The following is a 16,089-nucleotide window of genomic DNA, read 5'->3' as shown; positions in this document are numbered from 1 at the left end:
GAAGAAATGTGTGGTGTGAAGCAGAGCTGTGTGTGTGTCTGTGTGTGAAGCAGAGCTGTGTGTGTGTCTGTGTGTGAAGCAGAGCTGTGTGTGTGTCTGTGTGTGAAGCAGAGCTGTGTGTGTGTGAGAGAAGCAGAGCTGAAGAAAGATGTGTGGTGTGAAGCAGAGCTGTGTGTGTGTGAGAGAAGCAGAGCTGAAGAAAGATGTGTGGTGTGAAGCAGAGCTGTGTGTGAGTGAGAGAAGCAGAGCTGAAGAAAGATGTGTGGTGTGAAGCAGAGCTGTGTGTGTGTGAGAGAAGCAGAGCTGAAGAAAGATGTGTGGTGTGAAGCAGAGCTGTGTGTGTGTGTGTGAAGCAGAGCTGAAGAAAGATGTGTGGTGTGAAGCAGAGCTGTGTGTGTGTGTGTGAAGCAGAGCTGAAGAAAGATGTGTGGTGTGAAGCAGAGCTGTGTGTGAAGCAGAGCTGAAGAAAGATGTGTGGTGTGAAGCAGAGCTATGTGTGAAGCAGAGCTGAAGAAAGATTTGTGGTGTGAAGCAGAGCTGTGTGTGTGTGTGTGTGTGAAGCAGAGCTGTGTGTGTGTGTGAAGCAGAGCTGAAGAAAGATGTGTGGTGTGAAGCAGAGCTGTGTGTGAAGCAGAGCTGAAGAAATATTTGTGGTGTGAAGCAGAGCTGTGTGTGTGTGTGAAGCAGAGCTGAAGAAAGATGTGTGGTGTGAAGCAGAGCTGTGTGTGTGAAGCAGAGCTGTGTGTTTGAAGCAGAGCTGTGTGTGTGTATATATGAATCAGAGCAGTCTATGCGGCACCCCAGAACTATATGGGTCCCCCAGAGCGCTAAGCCACCCATCCCAGTAATGTGTACGCCACCAGAGCGGTTTGCCACTCCAGTAACGTCTATGCCCCCCCCAGTAATGTCTATGCCCCCTGCCCCTCCTGTAATGTATTTATTGTAGGCCCCAGCCCCTCCTGTGATGTATATACAGCAGTGCTGTGTCAGTGTGCATGGTGTGCAGTCATGTCTGTTATTGATGGCCATCATGCAACACAGCCATATGTCCTGGAGGAGCTGGAAACAAGCGGGAGAGGTGAGTGATGCTGCTTGTGACTTCTCCATATTAACACCTGTAATGCGTCTGTGTCTGCATGTATGTCAGTGTATATGACTGTGCATATATTTGTCTGTTTAAATGTATTTTTGTGAATTTGTCTTCAAATATGTATATGTACGTATGCCTGTATGTGTATGTGTGTGTCTGTGTGTGGATGGGGCCCACTGAGACTCAACCGGGGACCACAAAAACCTGGAGCTGTCCCTGGCTGCCTTAACATTGGGATCAATTAAAAATATGTGAGTAAAGGCCGCTTTACACGCTGCGATATCGGTCCCGATATCGCTAGCGTGCGTACCCGCCCCCATCTGTTGCGCGACACGGGCAAATCGCTGCCCGTGCCGCACAACATCGCCCAGAGCCGTCACACATACTTACCTGTCCGGCGACGTCGCTGTGACCGGCGAACCGCCTCCTTTCTAAGGGGGCGGTCCATGCGGCGTCACAGCGACGCCACTGAAGCGTCACTTAACCGCCGCCCAATAGCAGCGGAGGGGTGGAGATGAGCGGGATGTAACATCCCGCCCACCTCCTTCCTTCTGCATAGCGGCCGGGAGGCAGGTAAGGGGAGCTTCCTCGTTCCTGCGGTGTCACACGGAGCAATGTGTGCTGCCACAGGAACGAGGAACAACTTCGTTACTACTGCAGCAACGATATTAGAGAATGGACCCCCATGTCGCCGATTAGCGATTTTGCACGTTATTGCAACGATGCAAAATCGCTTATCGGTGTCACACGAAACGGCATCGCTAATGCGGCCGAATGTGCGTCACGAATTCCGTGACCCCAACGACTCCGCATTAGCGATGTCGCAGCGTGTAAAGCCCCCTTTACTCTACTTTCTTTGTATAAGTGACGACTGTGAGTGATCCTGGACTGTATCTGTATTGTACTGTGTGTATAAGTGACGACTGTGAGTGATCCTGGACTGTATCTGTATTGTACTGTGTGTATAAGTGACGGCTGTGAGTGATCCTGGACTGTATCTGTATTGTAGTCCTGTAAATCTGAATATGGCAGATCAGGGTAAAGGTCCAGTCACACTAAGCAACTTACCAGCGATCCCAACAACGATGGGGATCGCTGGTAAGTTGCTAGGAGGTTGCTGGTGAGATGTCACGCTGCGACGCTCCAGCGATCCCACCAGCAACCTGACCTGGCAAGGATCGCTGGAGCGTCGCTACACAAGTTGCTGGTGAGCTCACCAGCAACCAGTGACAAGCCCCCAGCGCCGCGTGGAAGATGCTGCGCTTGGTAACTAAGGTAAATATCGGGTAACCAACCCGATATTTACCTTGGTTACCAGCGCACGCAGCTACACGTGCAGAGAGCAGGAAGCAGCGCACACTGAGCGCTGGCTCCCTGCTCTCCTAGTTACAGCACACATCGGGTTAATTACCCGATGTGTGCTGCAGCTAAATGTGCACAGAGCAGGGAGCAGCGCACAATGCTTAGCGCTGGGTCCTTGCTCTCCTAGTTACAGCACACATCGGGTTAATTAACCCGATGTGTGCTGCAGCTACATGTGCACAGAGCAGGGAGCAGCGCACAATGCTTAGCGCTGGCTCCTTGCTCTCCTAGTTACAGCACACATCGGGTTAATTAACCCGATGTGTGCTGCAGCTACATGTGCACAGAGCAGGGAGCAGCGCACAATGCTTAGCGCTGGCTCCTTGCTCTCCTAGTTACAGCACACATCGGGTTAATTAACCCGATGTGTGCTGCAGCTACATGTGCACAGAGCAGGAGCCGGCACTGATAGTGAGAGCAGCGGAGGCTGGTATCAAAGGTAAATATCGGGTAACCAAGGACAGGGCTTCTTGGTTACCCGATGTTTACATTGGTTACCAGCCTCCGCAGAAGCCGGCTCCTGCTGCCTGCACATTTAGTTGTTGCTGTCACACACAGCGATCTGTGCTTCACAGCAGGACAGCAACAACTAAGAAATGGCCCAGGACATTCAGCAACAACCAACGACCTCACAGCAGGGGCCGGGTTGTTGCTGGATGTCCCACACAGCAACATCGCTAGCAACGTCACAAAAGTTGTTCGTTAGCAGCGATGTTGCTAGCGATGTTGCTTAGTGTGACGGGGCCTTAAGATACATGTTTATTGGATTTATATCTAAATGCTACAGTTCGTGCTCTACTGTTATGGCTAAAAATGTTAACGTTTATGGGGCCCCCACCAGATTTTCTGCCCAGGGGCCCCCACCAACCTTAATCCGGCCCTGCATATATAATAGATACTATCCTCTTTAATTAGTAGCCTCCATTTGATTAACTATGCTAACTGCGTGATTTTTATACATTTTTAAAATTAGATCCTAAAATAAGAATCATTTAATTTTATTGGCTTCTTCAATTTCTACAATGAATATTATGAATAATGATTTATATAAGTTTTGTTGCACAATTTCTCCAATGTTGTGAATTCCCATTGGCTGCAATGAGCAATGATCTCATAACCAGGTTTCCAGTGACATCATAGAACGTAGAATGTTAGGATCATGAATGTTCCATCAAATTAGACATTAGCTTTGTGAAGAAAACCTGTGAAGATGTCTTCAGGATTTTCTGCAAGTAACACCATGGACATTACACCAAAAAGTCTGAATAGTGATGATCAGGAAGACCTGATCGCGGAGAGTACACGTCTGAAAAATGAAAACGCAGAACTGCGCCGAATCATGGGGCTAATGCAGGAGAACGTGGAGCTTAGATATGTTTTAAAAGACCATGAAAAGTCAGTTCAAACCAGGATACAGAAGAAAGACCACAAGGGTAAGCCTGGGATTACACATATAGATTTCCCCCAAATTAAAAATTGTAGAGTAATATTTGATGTTTCCTAAAAGAATTGATGAAATGGCCACACATTGACATTAAGGTTAATTCATTAAATTCTTTAATAATAATAATAATAATAATAATAATAGACATTAATTCATGGAAGCGATGTAGGATCTGCCCTATGCGGGTGTCCATGTATAATGACATATCCCTCGTACAGTTACATTATGGTTTGGCTCATAAATCCAACCATTGAGCTAGAAGAAATCAGAATGATGGGAATTAAAATGTAGAACTTTCTCAATTAAACTTTCCAGAATGCTCCATAAAATGAGGTTGTTGTGACCTACTATTAATATTATAGATTAATATATATATTTATTTTTCATATTCTAGACAGGAAACAGCCACATGGATCCAACTATGAATGTAAGTTGTGTTTCCTACACTGTTATTTTCTTAATATGTGGTGTTTAGATTACTAAATAGTTAAGAACATTTTTCAAATTAACATTAGGCTTATACCTATGTCTGGTTACTAGAAACGTTTCGTACAATGCTCATAGGGAGCCACCACAAACCCATGTAGCAAGACGTTTTACTCTTCATGATGTAGGCATTTATAAAGAAACCTCAAATGTTGAACCAGACCTTAGTAATTTAGGATTTATGGAATCGTCCAAGGCAAAGGAACCTTTAAGAAGGGGACCTTGCTCTGGCATAGAGTAGACTATATACAAAGCAATGTACATAGAGTAAAGGCACTCCATGTCACCAGTGGACCAGGAGTGCACCCTACATGAGGGCCAGGTGAGATCACTCCCCCAGGATTTGAACATTGATGTATGGGAACAATTTTTTCTACTATTCCAGATATCAAAGAGAGAAAACAAAAGATGGACTCCTACCCTCCTGTAGGTGAGTAGTTGGATATTACCATTAGCCGACCAATTCTCCGGGCTCATGGTGCAGTTTCAATTGCATTGCTTTTATTACGTATGCAGACCCTAAAAAAGTGATGAAATGTCAGCGCATTGTCGGAGAGATGGCCTTTCAGCTGGACCGCCGGATTCTGTGTGCCATCTTTCTGGAGCAACATCGACTGTATGGATACCGAGTACCATACATAAAGGAGAAGATTTTACAGGTGAGAAACCTCAATTACTATTATTAAACTGTTTATTTTAATAAATGGAGGGGTTTGTCAATGTGCGAGTTCTAGACAGCTTGTACCAACAATGTTACAGAATGTAATATAATGCTTGTTCTTAAAAAAAATTACATCCACCAATGGAATTGATAAGAATTATCAAGGGAACGTTGTAAAAAACAATAAATAGTAAACCTACTCATTAACTCCATCCACAATCCCAGCACCAGCTCTATGAAGGTCTCTGCTGGTCTTTTTCCTGCCATTTATGTGATTGTTCACAAGGAAATTACTCATTTCTGCGTAAATGCGAATATGTATGACAGTGATTATTTGCAGTGGTCTTGTAGTCATGATGTTCTGTTTCATGTTCGCAGGTGACCACTTGTCCACTGACCGGCAAAGTGGACGAGAACTCAAGGTCCGACTTGTACCGGCGCTACAATCAAACGATGAGTCAGCTGAAGAAATTGGGCTATTGCCCCGAAGTCCACGGCCATGTTACGGAATACCTAGTCAACACATATGGGATCATAAAGGACAAACAAGCCGGAATCGATGACCTTTCCTCCTTTAATGACCCAGAATACCTGAGCAAGATGGTACTGGAGTGCATGCCATGTGATAAGACAAGTGACATCCTAATAATCCACAAGTGTCTGGCATGTTTTGCCAAAGAGGACGGAAAGTCCTTGTTCATTTGATAATTACAGGGTTCCCTTTCACATGCATGCGCCAACCACAAATAAATACCATCTGAATAATGAGTCTTGTTCATTGACTTCTTTCTGCTGATTTATATTGGTTGTTATTTGGGCTTTACGATCAGTTGATCTAATTCTTCCTTAGATCGAAAAAAGAGATGTGCGGGAGAGCAGAACTAGTAAACATGATATACAAGAGACTTGACTTTGGTTAGACACCACTTTTGTATGTACAAATCCCTAAAATAATGTCACCTTAGAGAGCAGTAGCTATAGGAGGCACATAAGTAGCAATCATACCTTTATCTGGAGCCTGAAGGTGCCATACCCAGCGAGGAGGTGAGCGAGGAGGATAGTGGACAAACTGGACCAAGACACCGAACTCTGACCTGGAGGAGCGGACCTAAATGGCTACCAAGTCTTCACTAAAGCCACACGTGATGGGGATAGGCTGGTGCTAGTAGGTAGCCATCTGGAGCAGCGCAGGTGGATTTCCGTGCCTGAGTACGGGGAGGTTGGAGCAGGCTCCAGTGCAGGTGTGGCAGATACAGACAGATGCTGGTATATACCGGCAGGTTCTGGTAGGTACTGTATGATAAATGGACGCTGGCAGGGACAAGCACGGGTACTGACATGACCCAGCAGGCAGAGCGGGAGCACTGGGGAGAAACAGAAACACAGGTGCTGGTGGATACACAGTAAATGGAAAAAGGCTGGAGGGAGCTAACAACTAGCAAGAGAAAGAGCAAATTAACGGAGGGACATTGTACAGGCCCCTCCCAATGGGATAAGGATGCCTTAAAGGGAATCTGTCAGCAGGTTCATGCTACTGTATGTAAGCAGGAAGGAAGAAGAAAATGTCTTAGGTGTGGGCCCTGTGTTTGTCTGTATGATGGGACTTATGTTTTTACATTTTTTGCACGTATAACTTTATGAATAAAATTGGATACCACTTTTAAGAAAGAACCTGATGCTGGATTTTCCTTCCTTCCTGCTTACATGTAGAGGCCAGCTAGGTCCTTACATCTGTGGGGTTTGCAGACAACCTGGTGAGCTTTTCCCTCCCCTTTTCCCATACCTTGGAAATTACCTCATGCTATGTAAGCTAAGGACCACATGCTGTAGGGGTTAAAAACAAAAAACAACTGTGCTTCTCTTATCTGTGCGTGAGCTATTGTTTATGTAAATTAAAGGGTTTACTACCCTATGATGAACATTAGAGGCTTAGAAATGCAGGTGCAGAGCAAGTCCAACATGCCCCCTGCTGTGATTGACACCTCACAATCAATGCACAATCTCTAAAGAGAGACTGGTGTGCTCAGGGAAGCACAATCAGCTCTTGTGTTTTCCTGGATCTAAATTCTTTGATTATGTTTGAATGGCTGTACCTAGTCATCTAGGTTATACATTGTTGAATTCAGGATCACTTTGACTGCATTATGTTGCTGTCAGATGAGGTAGCAAAAACCTGTTGATAGATTCCCTTTAAATACATTACGACTGGGAAGCACTTCTGGGTTTGATCACGCTGGCCCTTTAAGACAAGGGAGAATAGTGCGGCCATGCCCTAAGCTCTCCCAATACTGTGGCCATATATATCCTCCTCCCCACCCTCTCTGCCCATACTGTGTCTGCATATACATGCCTCCTCTCTCCCTTCCCCCATACTGTAGCCACATGTACATTCCTCCCCTTCTCTTCCCCCCATATTGTAGCTACATATACATAACTCCCCTTCCCCATACTGTGGTCGCATATACATTCCTCCCTATAGTGTGGTCGCATATACATCCCCCTATCTCCATACTGTAGTCTCATATACATTCCTCCCAGTGTCGGACTGGTTACCGGAGGAACCGCCAGTAATACCAGGATTGGCTGCGGTTACCTGCATTGAACTCTAGAGCTCTCACCTGAGCTCCGGAGTGCAGCCTGGACTAAACTCAGGGTTTGCAGGACTGAACCATGAGCACCGACTGATTCCCCAGCAATTGTGGTTCAGTTCATGACAGCTGTGGACAGACCGGGCTGAACTCCGAAGCTCTCACCTGAACTCCGGAGTTCAGCCTAGCCTGTCCGCAACTGTCATGAACTGAACTGCAAACGCCGGGGAATCAGTCAGTGCTTGTGGTTCAGTCCTACATGCCAATTCAGGTAACCGCAGCCAGGCCTGGAATTACTGGCGGTTCCTCCGGTAGCCAGTCCGACACTGCGTCGCATATACATTCCTCCCCTCCCCCCATACTGTGGTCTCATATAGATTCCTCCCCTTCCCCCATACTGTTGCGGTCTCATATACATTCCTCCCCTCCCCCTCCCTCTATACTGTGAAAGCATATACATTCCTTCTCTCACCCTCCCCCATACTGTGTCCATATATACTTCCCTGTAATGGTCAGGAGACCGTTTATATTTCCATAAATATCCCATTAAAGGTTAATCTCTTTCCCAATCCAAGGAAAGAGGCAACCCAAGAACTATGAACTACAACCTTAATAGTCCAGGAGGACAAAAACAGGTAAACCTCAAAAATAGAGCACAAAAGTGGTTGGAAATTACCTGGTAGCAACCCCCTGACTATATATACACAATTAGAAATAGCAGTGGAGCATGCCTACTCTACCTCGACACGTCGTCGCCGCCTAAGAAACTAGCTATCCTCAAAGATGAAGAACCCAAAGGGATAGTTAAAGCCCCCAACATATATTGACGATAATATCAGAAGCAAACAATACACAGTTGGTAAGAAATATGTGGCACCCCTGCGGCTTCAGGCGCCACAAGGTACTCCACCTCACCCGAGGTGCAGTATTCATCTCAGATACAGAGGAGGTCATCGCCGGTAAACTACCACAACACATCCAACACACAACTCATGAGCTCTGTTACTGGGACTGGGCCAGGGTAGGTGCCAGGGGTGGCCATCACGAGGTATGGGATCTCTGGCCCACTAGTTTAGCAACCCGGGAGGCAGGGCACCTCAGGGCTCGACAGTTCGAGTTACGTTCGAGAACGGTTCTATCAGCAAAAGCGTGGCTTTTTACAGCTACAGTGTGCAGGGAGCCATCGCTGGCAGCTTGCGGTAAGCTGGTAACCAAGATAAACATCGGGTATCCAAGCAAAGTGCTTTGGTTAGTAACCCAATATTTACCCTGGTTACGTGTGCAGGAAGCCGACACTTCCCCGCTCAGCTCGCTCCGCCTCCTCCTGCACGCGGCATGTACACACACACACACACACTCACACTCACACTCACCTGTCCCCAGCCATGCAGTCCACGACGCTGACGTCCTCATCGCCACATGGCCCCGCTAAGCTCCACCCACTTCGCACTCCGCCACCCGCACACATGGCCCTGCTAGGCTCCACCCACTTCGCACTCCGCCGCCCGCACACATGGCCCCGCTAGGCTCCGCCCACCTGGCACTCTGCACACATTACCCCACTAGGCTCCGCCCACCTGGCACTCTGCACACATTACCACGCTAGGCTCCGCACACCTGGCACTCTGCACACATGGACCCGCTAGGCTCCGCCTACCTGGCACTCTGCACACATGGCCCCGCTAGGCTCCACCCACCTGGCACTCTGCACACATTACCCCACTAGGCTCTGCCCACCTGGCACTCTGCACACATGGCCCCGCTAGGCATATGTGAGGCCGTATGGCACATTTTATAAAAATATTTTAGTGTAGGACTGCCTCAAATGAGATTTGCCGTGACGTGGCGAGGCAGCTCAAGAAATTGCAATTTTTTGCCAAAAATCTCAAAAATTTTTATAATAAGTACAGTTTGGAATGTTTAGTGCTGAAGTGCACAATTGGTGCTGGCTTTTTGTTTTTTCTACCTGGCACTCTGCACACATGGCCCCGCTAGGCTCCACCCACCTGGCACTCTGCACACATTACCCCACTAGGCTCTGCCCACCTGGCACTCTGCACACATGGCCCCGCTAGGCTCCGCCCACCTGGCACTCTGCACACATGGCCCCGCTAGGCTCCGCCTACCTGGCACTCTGCACACATGGCCCCGCTAGGCTCCGCCCACCTGGCACTCTGCACACATTACCCCGCTAGGCTCTGCCCACCTGGCACTCCGCATGCATTACCCCGCTCGGCTTACCTGCAGTGATGAAGTCCCGCCCTCCCGACCTCAGCGCTGACACTGTATTCCATGGCTGGCGCTTTACATCTCACACTGCGGCCCGAGACTGTCACTAGCGGTGACGTCACAGGCTCTCGTGATACTTGGCTGGTCATTGAACTCAGTGACAGGTCGGCTGTCAGCAGTGCAGGAGATCGTCACTGCAGGTAATGTACCTCGCTCCTGACAGCAGCACTTGTCATGCCCTGCAGTGACCTGGGCTGACCTATTGATGTTAGCTCAGGTCACTGCATTGCTCTCCCAGCCAATGGGTAACATTCTGTTATTCATTGGCTGGGACAGTGACTATGGTATGGATCGTCATGGTAATCGCTTGGATTACAGCAGACCTGGATTTGTTTTTCTTTCTAATAAATTGGTGAAAGAGGGAATGTATTGGGCAGTGTTTTTTCAAATAAAAATGTGTTTGTCGTCTATTTTTTTTTTATTACTGACTGGGTTGGTGATGTCGGGTATCTGATAGACGCGTGACATCACGAACCCCAGGGCTTGATGCCAGGTGACATTACACATCTGGTATCAAGCCCATATATTACCCCGTTTGCCACTGCACCAGGGCACGGGATGAGCTGGGGCGAAGCACCAGGATTGGCACATCTAATGGATGCGCCAGTTCTGGGGCGGCTGCGGCCTGCTATTTTTAGGCTGGGGACAGTCCAATAACCATGGACTTCCCTAGTCTGAGAACATCAGACCCCAGCAGCTGTCTGCTTTACCTTGGCTGGTGGTCCAATTTTGGGGGGACCCCTATGTGTGTTTTTTTTTAAATTATTTATTTAGGCTGTGCTGGGTATATAAGACTGGCCTTGCCATGTGGGCGGGGCCTGATCAACGTGTCTTGTAAGCCTTGTCTTGAAAGCTAGGTGCTCAGGTCCCCCTTGTGCCGTGTCCTGTGATCAATACTATTGCCTGACATTCCTACCTGGCACCTGTGCCGGATTCCTGCACTGTCTCCAGGAACTCTGAAGCCCCAGTGACTGTTCTACCCATCCCCTGTGGGACGCAGTCCCTGCCACGCTAGTGCTCCGGCTACTATGCACCCAGGCCTCCGGTGGGGTGCACGGCCCAGTGGATCCACCACCCGGGCCTAACAATACGGAACGGAAACAGATGCCGCACGGATGCACCCGTGAAAAAAACAGACCGTTTTTTGCGGACCGCAAAAACGGATCGGTCATGTGAATGTAGCCTTATTCTGATCTTCCCTTTATAAACAGCAGGCAGAAATAAGTGAATAGCGCCCCCCAGCGTCAGAAAATATTCTTTTCCTGAAATTCTGTGCCTTTTTTTCTCCACACATACCTTTGTTCATTGTGGGCAAAGAGTTCTATTTTGACATCATCGGTCCATAAGACTTGTTTTCAAAATGCCTGATGCTTCTTTAGATGATCTTTTGCAGATTTCTGATGCTGAATGTTATGGTGAGGACGCAGGAGAGGATTTTTTCTGTTGACTCTTCCATGAAGGCCATATTCGTGAAGGTATATCTGAACAGTAGAACAATGCACCACAACTCCATAGTCTGCTAAATCTTTCTGAGGGTCTTTTGCAGTCGCACGGGGGGTTTTGACTTGCCTCTCTAACAATTCTATTAGCAGCTCTCACAGAAATTTTGCCTGGTCTTCCAGACTTTATCTTGACCTCCTCTGTTCCTCATAACTGCCATTTTTTAAATACATTTTGAACTGAGGAAAGAGGAACTTGAAAACACTTTGCTATCTTTTTGTAACCTATCCCGGTTTTGTAGGCCTCCACCATTTTAATTTTCAGAGTGCTAGGCAGCTGCTCAGAAGAACCCATGGCTGCTGTTTTTTGGTACAAGGTAGAAGGTCGGGTTTATATAAAGTTGTGAAATTTGCATCACCTGAACTTGCATAACAATGACCGTGAACAAGCCATAACAAGCTAATTAATGTCTGAAACCTTGGTCAAATTATCTGAGCACACATATCTCCAAGGGTGTCTAAACTGGTGCATAGACCATTTTCCTTTTTGCAATTTTTAAAATGTAAAAGATGAATATATATATATATATATATATATATTTTTTTTTTGCTTAAAATACAAAGGAAATGTGTCATCTTTAACTGTACGCCTTTTAGGGATCATTTCATCTTCAACTTGCTTAACTGTTCACAAAAACAGTAATTTTGACCAGGGGTGCCCAAAATTCGGCATGCAGCTGTATTTACTTAGAAAATTAGTGCCGTGTTGAAAATTAATTTCACTCGCTGTATATAATAAATTATATAAGTGAATTGAAGATTTGTGCATATATATTCACATTATCTTTCTGTAGTTTCCTCCCTGTTTAGGAGAATTACTGAACATTACCAAATTTTTAATGAGGTTTTATATGTTTTGCATATATAATAGATACTATCCTCTTTAATTAGTAGCCTCCATTTGATTAACTATGCTAACTGCGTGATTTTTATACATTTTTAAAATTAGATCCTAAAATAAGAATCATTTAATTTTATTGGCTTCTTCAATTTCTACAATGAATATTATGAATAATGATTTATATAAGTTTTGTTGCACAATTTCTCCAATGTTGTGAATTCCCATTGGCTGCAATGAGCAATGATCTCATAACCAGGTTTCCAGTGACATCATAGAACGTAGAATGTTAGGATCATGAATGTTCCATCAAATTAGACATTAGCTTTGTGAAGAAAACCTGTGAAGATGTCTTCAGGATTTTCTGCAAGTAACACCATGGACATTACACCAAAAAGTCTGAATAGTGATGATCAGGAAGACCTGATCGCGGAGAGTACACGTCTGAAAAATGAAAACGCAGAACTGCGCCGAATCATGGGGCTAATGCAGGAGAACGTGGAGCTTAGATATGTTTTAAAAGACCATGAAAAGTCAGTTCAAACCAGGATACAGAAGAAAGACCACAAGGGTAAGCCTGGGATTACACATATAGATTTCCCCCAAATTAAAAATTGTAGAGTAATATTTGATGTTTCCTAAAAGAATTGATGAAATGGCCACACATTGACATTAAGGTTAATTCATTAAATTCATTAATAATAATAATAATAATAATAATAGACATTAATTCATGGAAGCGATGTAGGATCTGCCCTATGCGGGTGTCCATGTATAATGACATATCCCTCGTACAGTTACATTATGGTTTGGCTCATAAATCCAACCATTGAGCTAGAAGAAATCAGAATGATGGGAATTAAAATGTAGAACTTTCTCAATTAAACTTTCCAGAATGCTCCATAAAATGAGGTTGTTGTGACCTACTATTAATATTATAGATTAATATATATATTTATTTTTCATATTCTAGACAGGAAACAGCCACATGGATCCAACTATGAATGTAAGTTGTGTTTCCTACACTGTTATTTTCTTAATATGTGGTGTTTAGATTACTAAATAGTTAAGAATATTTTTCAAATTAACATTAGGCTTATACCTATGTCTGGTTACTAGAAACGTTTCGTACAATGCTCATAGGGAGCCACCACAAACCCATGTAGCAAGACGTTTTACTCTTCATGATGTAGGCATTTATAAAGAAACCTCAAATGTTGAACCAGACCTTAGTAATTTAGGATTTATGGAATCGTCCAAGGCAGAGGAACCTTTAAGAAGGGGACCTTGCTCTGGCACAGAGTAGACTATAGACAAAGCAATGTACATAGAGTAAAGGCACTCCATGTCACCAGTGGACCAGGAGTGCACCCTACATGAGGGCCAGGGGAGACCATTCCTCCAGGATTTGAACATTGATGTATGGGAACAATTTTTTTTACTATTCCAGATATCAAAGAGAGTAAACAAAAGATGGACTCCTACCCTCCTGTAGGTGAGTAGTTGGATATTACCATTAGCCGACCAATTCTCCGGGCTCATGGTGCAGTTTCAATTGCATTGATTTTATTACGTATGCAGACCCTAAAAAAGTGATGAAATGTCAGCGCATTGTCGGAGAGATGGCCTTTCAGCTGGACCGCTGGATTCTGTGTGCCATCTTTCTGGAGCAACATCGACTGTATGGATACCGAGTACCATACATAAAGGAGAAGATTTTACAGGTGAGAAACCTCAATTACTATTATTAAACTGTTTATTTTAATAAATGGAGGGGTTTGTCAATGTGCGAGTTCTAGACAGCTTGTACCAACAATGTTACAGAATGTAATATAATGCTTGTTCTTAAAAAAAATTACATCCACCAATGGAATTGATAAGAATTATCAAGGGAACGTTGTAAAAAACAATAAATAGTAAACCTACTCATTAACTCCATCCACAATCCCAGCACCAGCTCTATGAAGGTCCCTGCTGGTTTTTTTCCTCCCAATGTGATTGTTCAAAAGGAAATTACTCATTTCTGCGTAAATGCGAATATGTATGACAGTGATTATTTGCAGTGGTCTTGTAGTCATGATGTTCTGTTTCATGTTCGCAGGTGACCACTTGTCCACTGACCGGCAAAGTGGACGAGAACTCAAGGTCCGACTTGTACCGGCGCTTCAATCAAACGATGAGTCATCTGAAGAAATTGGGCTATTGCCCCGAAGTCCACGGCCATGTTACGGAATACCTAGTCAACACATATGGGATCATAAAGGACAAACAAGCCGGAATCGATGACCTTTCCTCCTTTAATGACCCAGAATACCTGAGCAAGATGGTACTGGAGTGCATGCCATGTGATAAGACAAGTGACATCCTAATAATCCACAAGTGTCTGGCATGTTTTGCCAAGGAGGACGGAAAGTCCTTATTCACTTGTTAATTACAGGGTTCCCTTTCACATGCATGAGCCAACCACAAATAAATACCATTTGAATAATGAGTCTTGTTCATTGACTTCTTTCTGCTGATTTATATTGGTTGTTATTTGGGCTTTACGATCAGTTGATCTAATTCTTCCTTAGATCGAAAAAAGAGATGTGCGGGAGAGCAGAACTAGTAAACATGATATACAAGAGACTTGACTTTGGTTAGACACCACTTTTGTATGTACAAATCCCTAAAATAATGTCACCTTAGAGAGCAGTAGCTATAGGAGGCACATAAGTAGCAATCATACCTTTATCTGGAGCCTGAAGGTGCCATACCCAGCGAGGAGGTGAGCGAGGAGGCTAGTGGACAAACTGGACCAAGACACCGAACTCTGACCTGGAGGAGCGGACCTAAATGGCTACCAAGTCTTCACTAAAGCCACAAGTGATGGGGATAGGCTGGTGCTAGTAGGTAGCCATCTGGAGCAGCGCAGGTGGATTTCCGTGCCTGAGTACGGGGAGGTTGGAGCAGGCTCCAGTGCAGGTGTGGCAGATACAGACAGATGCTGGTATATACCGGCAGGTTCTCGTAGGTACTGTATGATAAATGGACGCTGGCAGGGACAAGCACGGGTACTGACATGACCCAGCAGGCAGAGCGGGAGCACTGGGGAGAAACAGAAACACAGGTGCTGGTGGATACACAGTAAATGGAAAAAGGCTGGAGGGAGCTAACAACTAGCAAGAGAAAGAGCAAATTAACGGAGGGACATTGTACAGGCCCCTCCCAATGGGATAAGGATGCCTTAAAGGGAATCTGTCAGCAGGTTCATGCTACTGTATGTAAGCAGGAAGGAAGAAGAAAATGTCTTAGGTGTGGGCCCTGTGTTTGTCTGTATGATGGGACTTATGTTTTTACATTTTTTGGACCACATGCTGTACGGGTTAAAAACAAAAAACAACTGTGCTTCTCTTATCTGTGCGTGAGCTATTGTTTATGTAAATTAAAGGGTTTACTACCCTATGATGAACATTAGAGGCTTAGAAATGCAGGTGCAGAGCAAGTCCAACATGCCCCCTGCTGTGATTGACACCTCACAATCAATGCACAATCTCTAAAGAGAGACTGGTGTGCTCAGGGAAGCACAATCAGCTCTTGTGTTTTCCTGGATCTAAATTCTTTGATTATGTTTGAATGGCTGTACCTAGTCATCTAGGTTATACATTGTTGAATTCAGGATCACTTTGACTGCATTATGTTGCTGTCAGATGAGGTAGCAAAAACCTGTTGATAGATTCCCTTTAAATACATTACGACTGGGAGGCACTTCTGGGTTTGATCACGCTGGCCCTTTAAGACAAGGGAGAATAGTGCGGCCATGCCCTAAGCTCTCCCAATACTGTGGCCATAT

At 45.3% G+C, this 16,089-nt stretch overlaps 2 protein-coding genes across 2 annotated transcripts; both read left to right on the top strand.

Annotated features, from left to right (window-relative positions):
• Window positions 1–3,628: 3,628 nt before the first annotated feature.
• LOC142249067 (speriolin-like) lies at window positions 3,629–5,800 on the top strand. The gene is made up of 5 exons (XM_075320652.1): window positions 3,629–3,885; window positions 4,291–4,323; window positions 4,768–4,812; window positions 4,899–5,041; window positions 5,422–5,800. The coding sequence occupies exons 1-5, from the start codon at window positions 3,663–3,665 to the stop codon at window positions 5,746–5,748; spliced, it is 771 nt and encodes a 256-aa protein (XP_075176767.1). The 5' UTR covers window positions 3,629–3,662; the 3' UTR covers window positions 5,749–5,800.
• A 6,771-nt stretch (window positions 5,801–12,571) lies between these two features.
• LOC142249066 (speriolin-like protein) lies at window positions 12,572–14,736 on the top strand. Its single transcript, XM_075320651.1, has 5 exons — window positions 12,572–12,828; window positions 13,231–13,263; window positions 13,708–13,752; window positions 13,839–13,981; window positions 14,359–14,736. Exons 1-5 carry the CDS (start codon window positions 12,606–12,608, stop codon window positions 14,686–14,688), a joined length of 774 nt encoding a protein of 257 aa, XP_075176766.1. The 5' UTR covers window positions 12,572–12,605; the 3' UTR covers window positions 14,689–14,736.
• Window positions 14,737–16,089: the final 1,353 nt, after the last annotated feature.

The sequence above is a fragment of the Anomaloglossus baeobatrachus genome, chromosome 8 (assembly GCF_048569485.1).
Source record: "Anomaloglossus baeobatrachus isolate aAnoBae1 chromosome 8, aAnoBae1.hap1, whole genome shotgun sequence".
NCBI classification, from domain to species: domain Eukaryota; kingdom Metazoa; phylum Chordata; class Amphibia; order Anura; family Aromobatidae; genus Anomaloglossus; species Anomaloglossus baeobatrachus.
This window is presented reverse-complemented; position numbering and strand designations above follow the sequence as displayed.

Coding starts and splice junctions, on each gene's coding strand:
- LOC142249067 (XM_075320652.1), top strand. CDS start 3,663: ATGTCTTCAGGATTTTCTGCAAGTAACACCATGGACATTACACCAAAA. Junction 4,324..4,767: donor ACATGGATCCAACTATGAAT/GTAAGTTGTGTT, acceptor CTACTATTCCAG/ATATCAAAGAGAGAAAACAA. Junction 5,042..5,421: donor TAAAGGAGAAGATTTTACAG/GTGAGAAACCTC, acceptor TCATGTTCGCAG/GTGACCACTTGTCCACTGAC.
- LOC142249066 (XM_075320651.1), top strand. CDS start 12,606: ATGTCTTCAGGATTTTCTGCAAGTAACACCATGGACATTACACCAAAA. Junction 12,829..13,230: donor ACAGAAGAAAGACCACAAGG/GTAAGCCTGGGA, acceptor TTCATATTCTAG/ACAGGAAACAGCCACATGGA. Junction 13,982..14,358: donor TAAAGGAGAAGATTTTACAG/GTGAGAAACCTC, acceptor TCATGTTCGCAG/GTGACCACTTGTCCACTGAC.